The sequence below is a fragment of the Gymnoscopelus microlampas genome (genome assembly GCF_963454915.1).
Source record: "Gymnoscopelus microlampas genome assembly, chromosome: 17".
In the NCBI taxonomy this organism is placed as follows: domain Eukaryota; kingdom Metazoa; phylum Chordata; class Actinopteri; order Myctophiformes; family Myctophidae; genus Gymnoscopelus; species Gymnoscopelus microlampas.
In genome coordinates this window covers 16879661-16897070 of record NC_139954.1, presented here as the reverse complement: position 1 = coordinate 16897070, position 17410 = coordinate 16879661, and the positions used below count along the sequence as shown (strand labels likewise).

Below are 17410 nucleotides of genomic sequence, written 5' to 3'. Positions count from 1 at the left end.
AGCTATCTACTCATACAGTGTGTTAGTATTTCAATCCAATTTTATTACCGCTTGTTCTGTAAATGTCTGCATTAGTAGCCCACTCTGAAGTATCAATACTAAAGGCGAATTCATGCTTGAGCGACTGTGTTGTAAATGAAAGATTTATTTTTCAACTGAACTTAAAAGGTATTTCAGATGATTTATTTTGTCATATCACACGGTAGTTCCACAAAAATAAATCAGCTTTAAAAAGAGTTAAAATCTTGATTGTTACTGTAAACTCTGAGAGTGTACAATCTACAACATTTAGTTCCATTTGTACTCTCTCATAGTTAAATTATCACTTAGGATTTTTAAGGCTAAAATCAGTAAAGTGTTTGTCCCACCTCAGTACTTTACTACTTTAGTGACCCCAAACTCAGCCTCTACATTTGACCTACAAATCATATCTGTCTCTCAGACCCCCACACCCAGTGAAGCTACGTCCCACATGCTCAACTGACCATGGGTTGGCTAAAAATGACACAGGGGGTGGGAGCATTGGGGATGACTGGGCTGATGGATCAACATGCAGCTGTCATTCTACGGGCTTGCTGGGCTTGTGTCTGTCATTTCCCCCTTAGGGCTTCACTGGAAAGGTAGGGGGAGATCATGACTGGGAAAGCTTAGCTCAGCTGGGCCAGCGGAGGAGGAGGGCTACCGTGTGTGATCAGTGTTAATGGGACCCGATGCACTCGCTCAACCAGAAAACCTAGTAAGAAGACGTTTCCAGGACACTGGGAGTAAAGAGGAGAGTCACTCAAGAGTCACGGGCCTTGTTCTTTCACAGTGGAACCCTGGAAAACGGTTAAAGAGGAGGCCACCACGTCCAAGAGAGAGGTTAGGGGAGCTGTTAATGCAACATGATCCTGCAGGTCTTGGCCTAAAAATACCCCTGAGCAAGAGAGTGAGCACCATCTCTATCTCCTTAATTACTTGTTAATAAACTGTTTATTTACCCCTATTGCACAGTGAGGTCAATGCCAGCAGTTTGATTTCAATTTAGCCCAGTCAAAAAATATTATTGTGCAATAAAACTGCTGCTTGTAAAATACATTTCTGGAATAAGTCCTGCCAAAGATGTTATATTGAGAAAATAATTATAATCATGTTAACTATAATAGTCATGTCTAGATGGGACACTTTTGTATGCTTTATGAATAGATCAGTCCAGAGCCCTGCATGTTAACACCTGCTTGGAACACAGAATACTGAGGGGTCCAGTCACTACCTCGGTACGCCGTGCTGGAAGCCATAAGAACTTAAATCACAGCAACCATGAGGAAAGCTGAGGTGCAAATGACCCTCAAGAAAGGCGCAGATGAGGGGATGACTCACGGGGCCACTCCGCCGAGTCCCATCATCCCCCCGAAGCGGTCCAAGGCGAGCCCTGACCAGGTGGTCCCAGACTCACGGGGGCCCTCTCAACCAACACCGACCCCGCCCGTGTTTGTGCGCAAAATGAGGAACGCCGCCGTGGGGACCGGCTGCGACATCCGTCTCAAGGTGACCGTGACGGGGGACCCTCAGCCATCCTTGTACTGGTATCACAATGAAGACCTTCTCAATATGGACAACCAGGAATACGGAGGGTTGTGGATTACGGAATGTAAGCCCAGTGATGCTGGACTCTACACCTGCATCGCCAACAACCACCTGGGGGAGGCACGGAGCAGCGCCGTGTTGGCTGTCCTGGATCTCGGGGAAGGTAATGTTCAAGCTTTCAACAAAACACTTTTGGTTATTAAGTGTCTTTCCTTTTGCACGTATAGCCAAGATTTATTCATGCAAATGGATCATATCCCATTCATAATAGTCCAGATAAGCAGTTGGAGAAAGCCCATTACCTGAGACACCTACGTAATGTATTGTTCGTTTTAATGAACAGCATAATGCCAATTATTGCCAGAGTGTTAACCTTTTCTGTAATGCTGGAACAAGTGCTCCGCTACTTACTTAGTATTATTTCGCAGCAGAGACGCAATCTTGAAATAAGGAATACCATTTTCTGCTGACAATGACTTGGACGAATTTGGGTCAAATGCTATAACATCACAAACATGTCAGGATTCATCATTGAAGTACTGTATTCATTTATGTAATGCTGGTTTAAAATAGAGGTTTATGGTTGAAAGGTTTATTGGTTTCAAAGGCCCTTTTTCAAGAGACAGCATGATGTTTTATACAAAACGAAGACACTCAAAAGAGCCTAAAGACAATGGATTGCTTTGTATTGCTTTTGAAAGCCAAGAAATAGGGTATAAAATGATAGCAAAGTATTTAAGTTATGACAGGGGCCTACAAGGTGGCTTAAAATGCTGGTTGTCAAAGGGGGGTCCGGGACCCACAGGGGTCCCCAGCAAAATGAGGAACAGTGTCAACACAGCCCTAACAGCTATTCAAAAATAGCAGATCTTCAAGCTCACAATGTGTTGCCATGCAACACCCTTGTAGAGCTGCTATTTTCGAATAATGTAGACAAATCTTGACAACTCTACTTTTATGGGCTCCCTGGCACAGCATCTTTTCAAATGGAGGTTTGCAGCAAAATGCATATCAATTTGGGTGTTTGAGAACCGCTGGTTTAGAGGACCCATATTTATACCAGAACAATGTTTTCTTTCATTGCTTTTATGAAAACAAATCCATAAACTACTTAATTGATGCTATTGCAGTTTTATATATATGGTGGAACCATATCATTCAGATTATTCAGATTATAGTTCAGATTAATGAACCCATGGTCTGCATTATATAAGCATTCCTCTCCCTTCCTACCTTCTTAGTGCCTTAAAGGAGCACATCACCCATTTTAAACCTTATCTTCATACAATTGTTCCTCACTAATGCTTATTATTATATGGAACAATCTCCTACTCACTCTGCATTTCATTGGTGGGCAGTTCAGAAACCTGTCTACCAATGACATCATCGATGGGGATTTCAAGCTAATAGAAACTATAGCCTTTCTGTTCCAGGAAAGTTACCATGCTAAAATAGAAAATGTATTATTAAAAATAAATCTGGTTTGAAATGACCAAACTTGCCTACCAATATTGTCACTGTCAGGCTTCCAGAACTGTCCACAGCCCTAACGGACCGAGTACAAGTAGACCGAAATGGTATCATCTTATAATGAGCATCAGTGAGGACCAATTATATGAAGATACATTTGGGGAAGTGGTCCTTTAAGTGAATGTTTTTTATCTCACTGATGAGTTGTTAGAGTAGCTACATTTGTGTGTGATCTTTGAAGCTACATTTTCCAGGTCGGGCAGGTTAACCAAAAGGATACCCCAATACCTCTATGGTAGCATTAGCTTAGGTAGCTATTTGCTATGATATCCATATACGTTATTATGGAGAAACTTTTTTTTAAATAAACAGATAACAGCTTTTATCACTTACAATCAAGCTGTAGCCTAGGCTACATGTCGTTTCTTTAGGGGTGCATGGGGGTGAACAACAAACACTAGCACAATTAACTTCCACTAACCATGATATACTGACTGACCATATAATGTGGGGTTGTCTCCATGCAGAGTTCAATTAGGTCATCAATACTGAGTTCCATTTGTGTTGTTAGATAGGCCTACACAAGCAAAATGTTAATGGCCTGTACTGTTTTTGTTACTTAGACTTGTTTTTCTTGACAGCAAATGTTGAGAATTCTATTTAGATAGCTGTTGTAGATGTTGTTTAGACAGATGCTAGGTTCATTGTTTACCTACCGTAGTTTCTTTGAGCCAGCAAACATTGTTCTATCTGCACTCAACTGTACGTGACTATTTACGTTTTTGTTTGTTGACAACTAGAGTTCATGCTCTGTCTGCATTTTGTGATCTTGCACTATATAAGAGCATCTGCTAAATGCCTAAATTGTAAACGGTAGCCTAAATTGTAGATTTCTCCTGTGATTTAATGTAAAATTGACGATTTGTGAAACAGTGCAACTCCATGTCAGCCCACTACCTCTACTCTTAAACGTACTCTAGGTATCACGTTCATGACAGCAATCAAAGCTGGTGTATTGGATTAAGACATTTTCATTCTGCTCTCCATTTTCACCTCCAGTTTTGATCAGTTGTAGCTTCTGTTTGCCATTGCAGTTCCCAGATTCATAACAGACTATTACAGCTGTCCAATCACTCAATGCAGGCAAGACCGCTCTCTCTCGTCCCCCTCTCTCTGTGTCTGTTTCACTCTCCAGACCCCCCTCATCCCAGTTATTTATAATGTGGAATGTGCAGGGCCTTAGATTTTTGTGATGTTAATAGGCCACAGTATCTCCTGTTACACAAGAAGACATCACCGCTAATTATAGACTGAACCTATGAGTGTTTGTGTGGTAGATCTATATTATCAAGAGGAGCAAAATGGGGAAAGAGACATATTTGATTCCTTAACATCTCTTCAATGACTGTGGGCATAAAATGAAATGAGGTCACACAGTTTTCTTGAACATAGCAGCACAAGCTTGCTACATGTCACCCAGACGATTATTCATCCTTAGGCCTACTCATTAAAGTTTTTTTTAGCTCGCATGGGCAAAAGGTTATTAATTGTGGTTAATTAACGTGAAAGTAGTTTTCTCTGTTATTTGAAAAGAATATTCTATATCCTATGCATTGTCAGTAACTGCATTTACTGTATAATGCTGACAGTTTATATAGCACACTAGCTTGCTAGCTAGCCTACTCTATGGTGGGCTGTCACTATACCCTGAAATGCGAAAGCAATTTTTACTTTCACTGAATCCACATTCTGTGTGTCCTATTAAAACTGTGGCCTCTAATAGTCAACAGTGAAACATAATACCCTTTCCAACCATTCAGCATTACAAATCATTTTTGCAAATTGCCAATCTACAAGCTATAGGCCAATGAGCTTGTAGATCTGCTATTTTCAAAAAAAGTTTTGAAATGTTTTGAATTTCTTAAAAATGTCCCCCCATAATGACCTGCATACATAAAGTGGTTAAAGCAGTGTGTCATACTAGTTACTAAATAAGTAGCCCGGTCACATAGGCCACATGAACCCTTTAAACCTAAATACATTGGCTATTTGAAAATAGCTGATCTACAAGCTCACAATCGCGACGCATTGTTTTCAAAACAAATCTTGAAATAATTTAAAAAATCTGGAATATTTTACACAAAAAATGCTACAAAAAAAAAATCAGATTGGTTTCCAGTGCCAAATACAAATTAATTTGGGGGTCCTTGACATGAAATGTTTGAGAACCACTTGTTTAAACAACATTAGGAAACAAGCCCAAATAAGCAACTACACTTTAGAAACAAGCCCAAAAAAACGCAACCCACAACTACAAATATTTACAAGCTAATTTACAGAAAAACAAGCCCAAAGTCGCAACAGTGAGCTCTGAATCAGGCCCACTTGAAAATGTCAAAAGCGTTTGCAGCCCACCCATCTGACCACTTAACACTCAGGGCATGTTTATTTTGATGATCAATCAATCGATTGTGTTCTGGCTTATAAATATAATAATAAGAACAGCTAAATATAATTGGCTGAATGGAGGTGTGGGAGATTAGGCAAGGTGTGTGTTTGTAGCATTATTGGAAACATGTTTTCCAGTGCCCCTACAGGTGGTGTTATAGGCTGTGTCCAATTGGACATAGTGATTGGATATCGATAGTGCGCTCCTCGGAGCACAAAGCTCTGCCAGGCCGGATTGGTTACCCAGGGCCCGCAATGTTTGGGAGTCAATCATAGGCAATCGGAATGGAATATGACTAATCTGACTGATGATCACATGACTCCAGAGATAATGTGTACCGATTTCTGTGAGTTTTGGACAAAATCTGTAGGAGTTGGAAATTGGAAACAAGTCCGCAAGGACTTTTATGAACGGACCTGTTAGACAAAGTATTTTAAATGTAAATGTGTTGTTTTACATTTTTTGCCTAATAAAATATTCAATCAAAAAAAAGAGTAGTAGCAAAAAGTGTGTTTTGAAGAAAATGCAAAATGCCGGAAAATGTTGTCGGGTACAAATTATTGGGGCTTATATTATGAAGAGTTGTGGCATGATCCATGACTTGATCACAGATGAAGTGTATACTGATTTGTGTGAATTTGGGACAAAATCTGCTGGAGTGGTAACAAAAAGTGTGTTTTGAAGAAAACGCAAATTGACGGAAAATCTTGTCAGGTGGAAATGGGCAGGGCCTTCAGTATATGGGGAGTTGCGGCATGAGCCAAGTTCTTTTGACAGTATGACCTACGGTTCAAGAGTTATATGCCACCATGAGGCCATGTAACATTAAGGTAGAGGGTAGAGTTTCTTCCTTGGCCTACTGGGAGTGTGCGTGCAAAGTGTCACGCTGATCGGCCAAGTGGTGCCAGAGATGAGCTGTTCACACACAAACAAACAGACACACACAGACGTACAGGGTCGATAACATAATTTCCGGCCCTGACAGAAAATAACTAGAAGTTGGTTTGAGTTGCAGTCAACCAGGAGAGAATGCTTGTAATCTGACAACTTGAAGACTAAGCAACAACAATAGTCTAAAAGTCTCACCAGCAGGCCCTGGAGGCGTTGCTGCTCTTTATATCCAACCGGAAATATTGGTTGCTGCTAGAGAAAAAGCCATGGGGTCACCAAAATCGGTAGCGTTCATAGTGCATTTGATTATGAGCTATTTAGTGTGCAAAGTTGACTTGTTGGCCTAAGGGTGGCGCTAACAGACAGGTCATGGGGCCATTCAAAAGGTTAGTGTTCATCCTCCAGGGAGCGGCAAGTTTCATGGCAAACCACCCATTGCATTTTCAGATGCCGTTTGTGCAACTGGTCTAAGGGTGGCACTAGGGGAAAGGCCTTGGGGCCACCTAAATCTGTATGGTCGATCCTTGCAGAGTACGTGAATGCATTCTGCATGATTGATGGCAATCTGCCCATTATGGTTTGAGATGTCTTGGTTGCAGTAGAACATGTTGACATTAAGGTAGCATGAAAGGAAAGGCCATGGGATCACTAAAATCAGTATAGGGTTCATCCTTTAGGGAGAATGAAGGTGCACAGCAAGTTCTAGTTCGGGAGTAAAGTAAATACTGACCAACCAACCAACATAGCCATCCTTAGAGCTTCCCCAATAGCAGGGCTAAAAATATAGTCCGGTGACGTTGCAATCTTGCTGGGATGATGAACGAGAATCCTCTCTCATATCTAGTTGCCATAGAATCAGTCTGTTTCTTCTGTGGTTTTAATGAATTATTTCTCTGTTTGAATTCTTTCTGTTAACGTATTGAAACAGTTCAGACAGTAGTGCAGATTGAATAAAGAAGGGCTTTACTTATCATGCAACAAGAGACATCACTACAAGCCGTATTGGTTAAAAATAAGTACCAACCAGCACACACTACATGGACAGTGCCCAAAAGTTCCACTACTAATAAATCCAATACTATAAAATTAGACATACAGTAAGATCACCAAACTAAATTTGTCGTAAAATGTCTCGTCGTCTTAGGTATTATATAGTCACTGTCGGGTGGAAACCATGTATGTCCAAAACCGTTACTGTTCAGGAAAAAATTGTGTTCAAATGTAGTCATTATTAGTTAGAAGCTCTTGTCAATACATTTCATTGGTTCAATATTTATAAATCACACAGACAGACTTAACCACTTTCAACCTAGCGTCCTTATTTTGGGCATGTCATTTCATGAAAAATAGCCAAAATAATGATAAGTAAGCTCACAATGCGTCGCATCACGACACGTCGTGACCTTATAGATTGGCTACTTGTGCGTGACACTGTTGTACAACGAAGTATAAAATGACCAATAGCGTTAATAAAAAAAAAGAAACAGTGGTTCTCAGCTGGCTTTACATTGTAAAATGATAGGAAGTTTGCTGTGAACACGATGACAGGAACCAATGTATTAAATACCCCAATATTCATCGATTAAAATTCCTCTTTGAACAATTCCTGACCCACTTTTGGGGCTCTCGATCAACCAGCTGGTAACTGGTCTCTTGTTATGAAATGCTGTCAAGCTATATCACCCATTTAAATCGTAGCAGAGTATCTGTGCTCCTCAGAGAGATCTAACACTCAAAACTTTAGATGTTGCCGGTTGCCGCTGAACGAGGCTTCATACCAACGCTGCTCAGATATTTTCCCAAGCGCCATGTTGTCCTCCTCTGTGACCACGGGTCTCAGAGAACAGGTTGAACCAAAATAACTCTGTGGAAACCCCCCATGTCGCCATGTTCATTTACCAACCCAAGTAATAAACTGATGTTCCTTCATGGAAAGATAATCAGAAACAGGTGCCAGTGGTGAAATCGTACAAGCTAGAGAAATCTACCTCTTATTACTTTTAAATTATATTATGATATGCATTCAGTGGGTTGACAACATATCTTATCTTACTTTTGAAAAGTTACACCTGGGGGTACATTTGAAGACAATTATTTTCACTAAGCTCAACGTGTTCTTTCACACGTAACCAGTGCTACCGTATAAATGTTTGAGCAAGTCACCGGCTTGAGAGCGTGATTTGTTATTAGGACGTAGCCCTTTTGATGCAATCCCTTACTACTGACAGTGCCTGGTTTGTTACTGTACACATAAACCATATAGTATACAATGTATGGCTTCTTCTATTTTCTACTCAGTGTTTGCTGAATAAGTACATTGCTGTTCAATTAATACACTTGTTCAATAGTTACAGTCACAGCTTATCTGTTCTGCAAGAATTCAGTACTGGATGTTAAAGCGGAACTATGTAACTTTTTTAATTCATAAAAAATTATTTTGTCCAATCTGTATGGTATGTTAATACAATATAACTATTGGCGCAGTTGTATTTTGTCTCCCTGCTCTTCTATTGAGACATTAAAATCGTGCCAAAGGTCATGTCTCATCTAGACACAGGATCTGGCACAAATTATCACCCGAGCAAGCAGGCAGGCTCTGTTAGCTCAATGGTAAAAATGTCAGCACACAACCGGGTTCAAATTCGGGATAGAAGAGGAAAGTTACAGTATAGTGCAGCTTTAAATCTCCTAACCTCAATATGTCAATATGCACCACAGCAGAGATAGAAATCTGTTTATGAAGCCGAACTGCTTCAGGCATTTTAACGTCTTTACAAAGATTGTCGTTCTGAGAGCTGGCCACACATTACGCCTCACGGTTAAATAAAGCTCACGCGTCAGGGGTTGATCGCTGTTTTGCACATGGCACCAATGCATGCTTGCTGAATCTTATCAAGGTTAGTGCAGGGTTTGCAGGGTCCCTCTTCTGCGAAAGGTAAAAGAAGTATTTATCCCCCTGGCACTCAATACGCCATGTGTGACAAAGATTTATGCATCATGATCAGTTGGACAAATTCCACTCTGTGATATATATATATATATATATATAATATACACATATATAGTATATAATATACATATATATATATATATATATATATATATATAGATAGATAGATAGATAGATAGATAGATAGATAGATAGATATAGATATATATATAGATAAATAGATAGATAGATAACACAGAGTGGAATTTGTCAACCCACACATATATACAAAGTCAGGACTACTGCGCAATAACATGGGCAACGTCGTTTACCGATATAGAAAGACGCTGTCCATGCATGGGTACTGACGCTATACAAGCTACACAGACGTCATAGTACTAATGTTATAGACTGGCCTCGAAATGCTCTGACAGCATGTACAGATGATCCACAGTACAAGACAATGTGTCACATCGCAATGTATTGTCAACTTGTAAAAAACCTGGAGTTAGACATCATAGCAATCATTTTATGGTAGAAAATAACAGAGACACCACACCATTGTTTGTATCCCTACACTGACTTAAGATTACAGGACATTTCTTATACTTTTTCAACACTCTAGTCCTGAAAAGGTGCTTTTTGATGTTGCATGAATTACAACAATTAGTGCTGCAGAAACTGCACTAGCATAGGGTGTTGGGAAATTATTCTACCAATATTTGATTTGGTGGTGGTGGGGGCTGACATGTAATTGTTTATGCCTTGACTTGACTGAAAAAAGAATCCAAATTGTTAGTATTGTTTTTTTTATTTTTTTTACAGTTAGTTGAATGTGCAAGGTAACGTCTGACCATTACTGTCTTGTAATAAACAACATGATGCTTGAATAAACCATTGCCTCAGTGCACATAGTGGCACCATTCCAGCAGTAGCAGGCAGTGGGGACACAGAGGGGATTTCCAGCCCACTGCTAACAGCGCTTTGAACATATTATGAGATCAGGAACAATTCATGACAAGGACTAGGTGCCAGTAAAGAGCCTGGTCGGATTGTCCTGTTTTGATTCATGAACCCTATCAGTTACTGCACTATGTAACGTTCCTCTTATGCCCTGGATTTGAACCCGGTTAAGCATTGTGCTTTATTTGGGGAAATTGGGTCTAACTTATTGTAATTAGTACATAGGCAGACTGACAAGTGTTTCTGGAGTAAAATCATGCAATGTGCAAGTTAACCACTTAAGTCCTATTAAAAAAATCTAAAAAAGAAGAAGAAAAAACGCCTGTAGCAACTAAAACTGTAGGCATTCCTAATATGAAAGTGAGAACCCTTTACCTAGCAGTCTGAAATTGCAGCTGTAACCAGTGATGGACAGTAACCAAGTGCATTTACTTGAGTACTGTACTTAAGTTTGGATTTTTGGAAATGCATGACTTTTACTCCGTAACATTTCAAATTTAAATTTGACACCACCACATTTCTAGGAAGGAACTCTTTCGACCCAAATTAAAATATATTATGAATTAACCACTTGAATTAGCCCTATTTATATATGTATATATATATATTACAAATATATTGAAAATAGCCGATCTACAAGTCAGCTGCTACTTTCTGTATTTTGTAAAATTTCTCAAGTAATTTCCCAAGTAAATATACTCAATATCTAGTAGGCTGAATGCTATAAATAAGCCTCTTCAGTGCATCACCTGTTTGAGCTCATGGCTCAAACAAATGTCATCATCATGTGTGTGAGCAGAGCTCTCCATCACCTTTGAAGCACCGCTGAGACCTGGGGACACCACGGCACTATTTTAATTGAGATGTTCTTTGTAAGCTTAGGCGGCTCGATGTATTGATTCACGTGGGCAAAGAAAGAACACGCTAGCTTAGACCGGGGAGGTGAAATAAGCAGGCTCGCGGTTTTCTTTACCCTGCGGAAAGGAATTCCTCACTTCATTCCACCTGAATAATTCACAATACAGTGATGTGAAGGGTACAATGAAATGAACATGTTCAAGTGTTATTAAATGAGCCATCGGGTTATAGAAAATCAAGATCCAGGATCCAAGGATCATTCTAGCAATAACAACTGCTGGAAATAGATTTTTTATTGTGTGCGCCACTGTGCAGTGATATAGTGATGAAAAGTGATTCCTTGTGTGTGCGAACATATCTGGCAACACAAACAATTCTGATTCGTTTGTTTCTGAATTCTACAGAGTAGAATCCTGAGTGTTCATTTTACTCTGTGAGTGTACAAATGGACCCAAAATGCACCCTTATCCATGTGTAGTTCTGAGAGTGTAGACAGGGAACCAAATTGACTTTAGGGGGTCCATTTGGTTCCATTGGTACACTCACAGTGAAGTTAACACTGAGGACTTGACAGTGTGTGTTGTTGTTATGTCACAGTGGCCAGGCAGTGTGCCCATGCAGTGTCACAGTTCGAACAACAACGGAGTGAAAATTGTACCAGTGTTGCAGAGGAGAGAGGAGGTTCCTTTATGCTGTTGCAGGCAGTCAGCCCCCTCCACTCACCACAAAACAACACCAGCTCTTTACACCACTTGAGGAATAAAATGAGGAGTGGAGAGAGAAAGAGAGATAGAGAAACAGAGAGACAGACAGACAGACAGACAGACAGACAGACAGACACAGAGAGACAGACAGACAGACAGACAGACAGACAGACAGACAGACAGACAGACAGACAGACAAAGACAGAGAGACAGAGAGGGGGAGAGAGACAGAGAGAGAGAGACAGGGGCAGAGAGAGACAGATAGAGAGGGATGGATTGATAGAGAGATAGAGAGAGACAGAGATGGGGAGAGAGACAAAGACAGAGAGACAGAGATAGTGAGAGAGAGAAAGAGGAGAGAGAGAGGGGGGGGTGGTGTAGGAAAGAAATGTCAGCCTTCACATCTCAAGAGGGTTGTTTCACTCCAAGCGGTTTGTTTGCCGAGTGCTGCTTTGCTCTATACCCGTGGCTTCCATCATAGTGGGGGAAGACGTTCGCTCTGCTTTTTTTCTGCCTGTGGTTTCGAACGGGGGTCTCCTCTCAAGCAGCTGACCATGTTGTTGTGCTTTCGTCCAATTTAACCACTCTGCAGCTTGCAGCATCTATGCTTTTCAATGCCGGATTCCACCACAAGATTCAGTGTCTGTTGCTGAGAATCTGAACTTGTTATGTAACAACAGACCAAAGTGCCTCTCATCTCTGCCATTTTTAAGCAGTGCACTTTGTGTGTGTGTGTGCGCGTGTGCGTGTGTGCGCGTGTGTGCGTGCGTGCGCGTGCGTGCGCGTGCATGTGTGTGGGAGTGTGGGATTTACCTACATATGAACAGATGCCATATGGAGCAGCTTACAGTACAGCAAATTACAAGTTGTACATCCGAGTGAGATATTTGCTGATTTTCGCCACAGAAAATTACTTTATTATAAGGCTACTAATTATGCTCTGGGACTCCCAGCGTAACCAGGAAAATACCCTGCTCCGCGGTGGCACCCGAGACACAAATTGCCAAAGAGAATGGTCGAGGAAATACCCAAAGTAGCTATGAAGAAAACCAGACCAAAGAGAAAAAAGCAAGTAAGTGCCATTTCTTGCTCCATTTATCAATCATGAATCATTCTTTTCTAGCGTTGCTGCATTTAAAACGGCATGGTTTGATATGTGCAATACAGTCATACAATATAATATTTCAAGCGTGGCAGTAGGGTGGCAGATGACAGTACTGTGCTGTGCCTCAGTTCATTGCATGTTTTGACAGCTGACAGGTTCAGACAACCTACAGGTATGTGCGGGAAACTACGCAGGATCAGAACATCTGTTCTCCTAGAATGGATATCCCCTGCCCTCCCAGCGTTAGTATTCTGGTTAGAAAGCACATCACAAAATGATTGGGGGGGAAACAAATTTTATGATCTAGTCTCCTATTTGATATAAAGTCACTAGAGTCAAGACAGTGGTGGACAGTAACGAAGTATACTATATAATACTCAAGTAAATCTTTTAAGTATCAGTACTGTTTTTTGGAAGCTTATGAGGTTGTCTTTACTGCATTTCAAAGACAAATATTGTACTTTTGACTCAACTATGTTTCTAGGAAGGGACCCTTGGGGCCCAAACTTAAAAAAATGCATTATGAATTAATCACTGAAGCCCTATTTCAAAATGTGACCCGAGCATATATAAATGTGCTATTTTCACTATGTTTGAAAAAAGTTGTTCAGGAAAATGTCTAAATTGCAATACAGCTTTGCATTGATATTAAAAATATGTACTTTGTAACATTGAATACTGATGTATTTATAAAAGCATGTACTTACTTGGGAAGTACTTCAACTCAAGTACAAATTTGACTGAGCGACTTTCACAGTTGAGTATTATTTGACCAGGAGTGTCTATACTTCGACTCAAGTACTGGGGGTTGAGTATAATTTGTCCACCACTGGTTAAGACTATCACTCTGCCTCCTCGTCTCTCTACAGCGACTTCTGTCACGAGACACACAGGGCAAAGTTTCAAATGACAGCTAGTAGGTAACAATGTATGAATCTCATTTTGGAAACTGTAACTGGAGCCCTGTGGTTTTCTGCTTGGGGTTGAGGCTGGCATGTTTCACGGTGTCCTGGGACGGGAAAGCACTCCATGACACCCTCCCATGCTATCACACGCATGCTGGTACTGTCGTCACAACTCTGCCGTGCCTCGCCAACCGAGCTGTGTGAATGTCCCTGAGTGATTAGAGGTCCAAAACACTCACGGAGGCTGACAACTTTCTCAGTAACTACATACCCTGTTACGCACAGTCAGTCATGTTTCATAACATGACCAAACCTAAAGTTTGCTAAGTGTAGCAGTCTTGGTTTTGAATCATACATATGGTCTTTTAATATACATTTTCATTCCTTCTTTTGTCTCCTGCCAGAAAATTGGAGTGTCCCATAAACCATATGGACAATCCCCCTCAGGTCATGCCTCTGGATGTAAGAACAACAGGTTAAATGATTGATTTTCTGCTTTTTGTATGTTGGATGTGATGTGTATCTTTGTAAGCAGATGAATATTTCTTAAATAAAATATGTGCAATAATTGCTTTGTCTTATGGATGTTTATGAAATACAGGTATTTATGAATGTTTTTATCACATCCATATCAATGCAAGAATGAAGAATTTCCCTTTATACTACTTACTTGAAATATTTACGAAACATTCTTTGAACGTGGCTGCATTCCATTGGTGATTTGATGTAAAATGTATTTTGTTCCATAAACATGCGTCATAAATACTGAATGGATTACTGTATGTAATGTCTCATGAACCATTCCATGGGCCTTTTACAAACATGCACGTATTAAAGGATGTTTACTTTGATTTATTTTGTCTTATCTATTATTGTATCTATTAACTTTTTCTTATCCTATCATAATATAAACATACATTCAATTCTCCATCCATCTTCCCAATTTCCAACCCTCTTCTGCCCCCGCCACAGATCATCTGATCTGCATGAAATCAATGTAGTGACTATTCATGTCCCTTTATTATTTGAAAAGGTAGCCTCGTTTTTCTTTAATTCCAAGCTGTAAACGTTAGCCCTCCTACAGTGTGGCTAATATCCCATGAGAGCTCTGCTGAGATAATGATGACTCAGTAATGCTTAGATTCTGAGCTCCACCAATGAGAATTGGTCTATCACAAACGTTGTTTCTCCTTCATTTTGAGCAATATCATGGCATTGTGCAGTTTGAACACATTTGGAGCAACAGGTGTTATTGGGACTACTCTATTCTAATGACATATGGAAATAGCTGTCTTATCTATTCTGGTACAGTAGTGCAACTCCATTCACAACCCTGGGAGAAAGTAACAGTTATAAGTATGTCAGTGCTATAAATGTTCAATGTTTAATATCGATATATTAATATCCATCAATCTTCATCCACGTATCCGGAGTTGTTCATGAGGGCAACAGTTGCAGCAGAGAGCTCCAGACTTCCTTTTCCCAGGCAACATTAACCACTTCATCTAAGCGTTCCATGGAGGAGATTAGGGGTGTGCCGATACACTAATTTCACGATACAATACGATACGATACACAATATTGGGCTCACGATATCGATACGATACGCTATATGGCACTTTTTTATTACGAAAATATATGGGGGGGGGGGGAAAGAGCAAATGCAAACAAATACTAGTACCTTTTTTCCCGTCAAAACTATACATATTGTCACAAATACGTATCGCAGGACGATATATCGGCCCACCCCTTGTGGAGATATAGTCTTGGTTTGCCAGGGGGCCTCCTCCCAGTGGGATGTGCCCAGAGGACCTCCCTGGTATATCGATGAAGTCACAATGATGATGTATCATCTTAAAATTTGGGTGCAGTTTCAGCCCGATCCAATCTTCCCTGACTTCCAATATAAAAGTACAGTCAGATGTTTCAAAAAGCATAAAATATATGTGAAACAAAGTTAGTACAAATAACTAACGTAGCCTACTGGCAATGAGCACAAGCAGATCGGTCCAGCGTTTGCTTGATTAACCCCAGACAAGCACACGCATGCACGGACACACACTCGCACGCACGCACGCACGCACGCACGCACGCACGCACACACACACACACACACACACACACACACACACACACACACACACACACACACACACAGACCATCTTATAGATTGCTAGCCTCTTTCATAGTGTCATCAGTGAAGTTGACCACTAAGTTGGCGCTATGTCCACACAGTCGTGGGTGTACAACAGGGAGTAGAGACGCATCCCTTGGGGGCTCCTGTATTGAGAGTCAGGGGGGCAGAGGACTGTGTTTGAGACCATTCTTACCATTTGGCGTAGTTCTGACAGAAAGTCCAGGATCTTGGTGCAAAGGCTTGGGTTGAATGCTAGGTTTCTAAGTTTGATGTAAAGTCTGGAGTCTTACAGTATCTATAAGTTCCTTTTCTCCAGGTGAGAGAGGGTAGTGTGTAGTGTTGTGGCTATGGTGTCATATGTGGATCTGTTTTATTGTTAGGCAAATTGGTGGGTGGCAACCTGCAGTTGATCAGCTCTTTGACATAAGTCTTGAAGCGTATCTTGTTATCTTGCTTTTTCGGCATGCTCTGAACACCTTTCCTAGAATGCCTTCTGGCCCTTCTGCCTTACAAGTGTTAACTCTGAACATTTTGTGTACTTAAGATTCAGCAATAACCGGAGTGATGACATCCTCTGTGCCTGTCCAGCTTTGGTTAGATCTTTCAGCTTTTTCTGTGCCATTGACGGGGGTGCCACATTCATCTCGCATGCGTAAATCGCCTGTCGTCTCAGCCACCCATGACCACTGAAACCTCAGTTGAAAAGGATGATCGGTTCCTGTAGTAACACTAAACAAAAGAATGATGTGTTTCTAAGGCATTTTTGAGTACCCAAAAAAAGCGCTTTATATGTTTGATTTATTATTATTATTAACAGTGTTTTCTCTCTGTTTTTCCTGCTGCCACTATGGAAATACCCTTTTCCACTAGTGCAGGAAGATCACAAATGGTAATCACATGTTATTCTGACTGTATTAACTACCCTCTCTACGTAAACTTTAGAACAATGTTGGTCCTTCTCCAGCTCAAACAAGTTTCTATTTGCATGTGCTTTTCAAATAAATTCCGGCTGAAGTTTCATTCATTAATTATGCATCTACATATTTGATGTTTAATATAATTTTTAATGACTCTTTCCAGATTCTGAGACTACAGAGGATGAAGGAGAAGAGTTTGAGACCAAAGAAGATACTGGGGATTTTGAGGACCAGCCTGTGCATGCAGGTATTCTCCATGTTTTCAGACCATATTTCCTTATTATTAAAAAATGCATATCTTTGAAGCCAGAGAACAAGCCAGGTCTTAGAAATGCTGAAAAAACAATAGCATTCTGAAAATATGTCTTAATAATTATGCCAGTAAATGGAAGAATAATGGTAATTATGGAATATTATTTTCTTTAAACTTTAGGATTAGGATGTCCTAAGTATTTTTGTCATTAGTCATTTATTGTTGTGTTACACTCATAATGTCAGTTATACAGTATGCTGAA

The 17410-nt window shown here is 40.4% G+C and overlaps 1 protein-coding gene across 3 annotated transcripts in view; it reads left to right on the top strand.

The window, feature by feature from the left end:
* The first annotated feature begins 613 nt into the window (after nucleotides 1-613).
* Nucleotides 614-17410, top strand: part of spegb (striated muscle enriched protein kinase b) — a 51590-nt gene continuing 34793 nt past the window's right edge. Inside the window, exons 1-3 of one of the 3 annotated variants that reach the window (XM_084084845.1) lie at nucleotides 614-861; nucleotides 1186-1729; nucleotides 17059-17142. In XM_084084845.1, coding sequence (XP_083940971.1) covers nucleotides 1300-1729; nucleotides 17059-17142 — 514 coding nt within the window. In that variant the 5' untranslated portion in view covers nucleotides 614-861; nucleotides 1186-1299. Of the gene's footprint in view, nucleotides 1730-17058; nucleotides 17143-17410 lie in introns of all 3 variants that reach the window. The other 2 variants (XM_084084844.1, XM_084084843.1) reach the window with 2 other exon arrangements.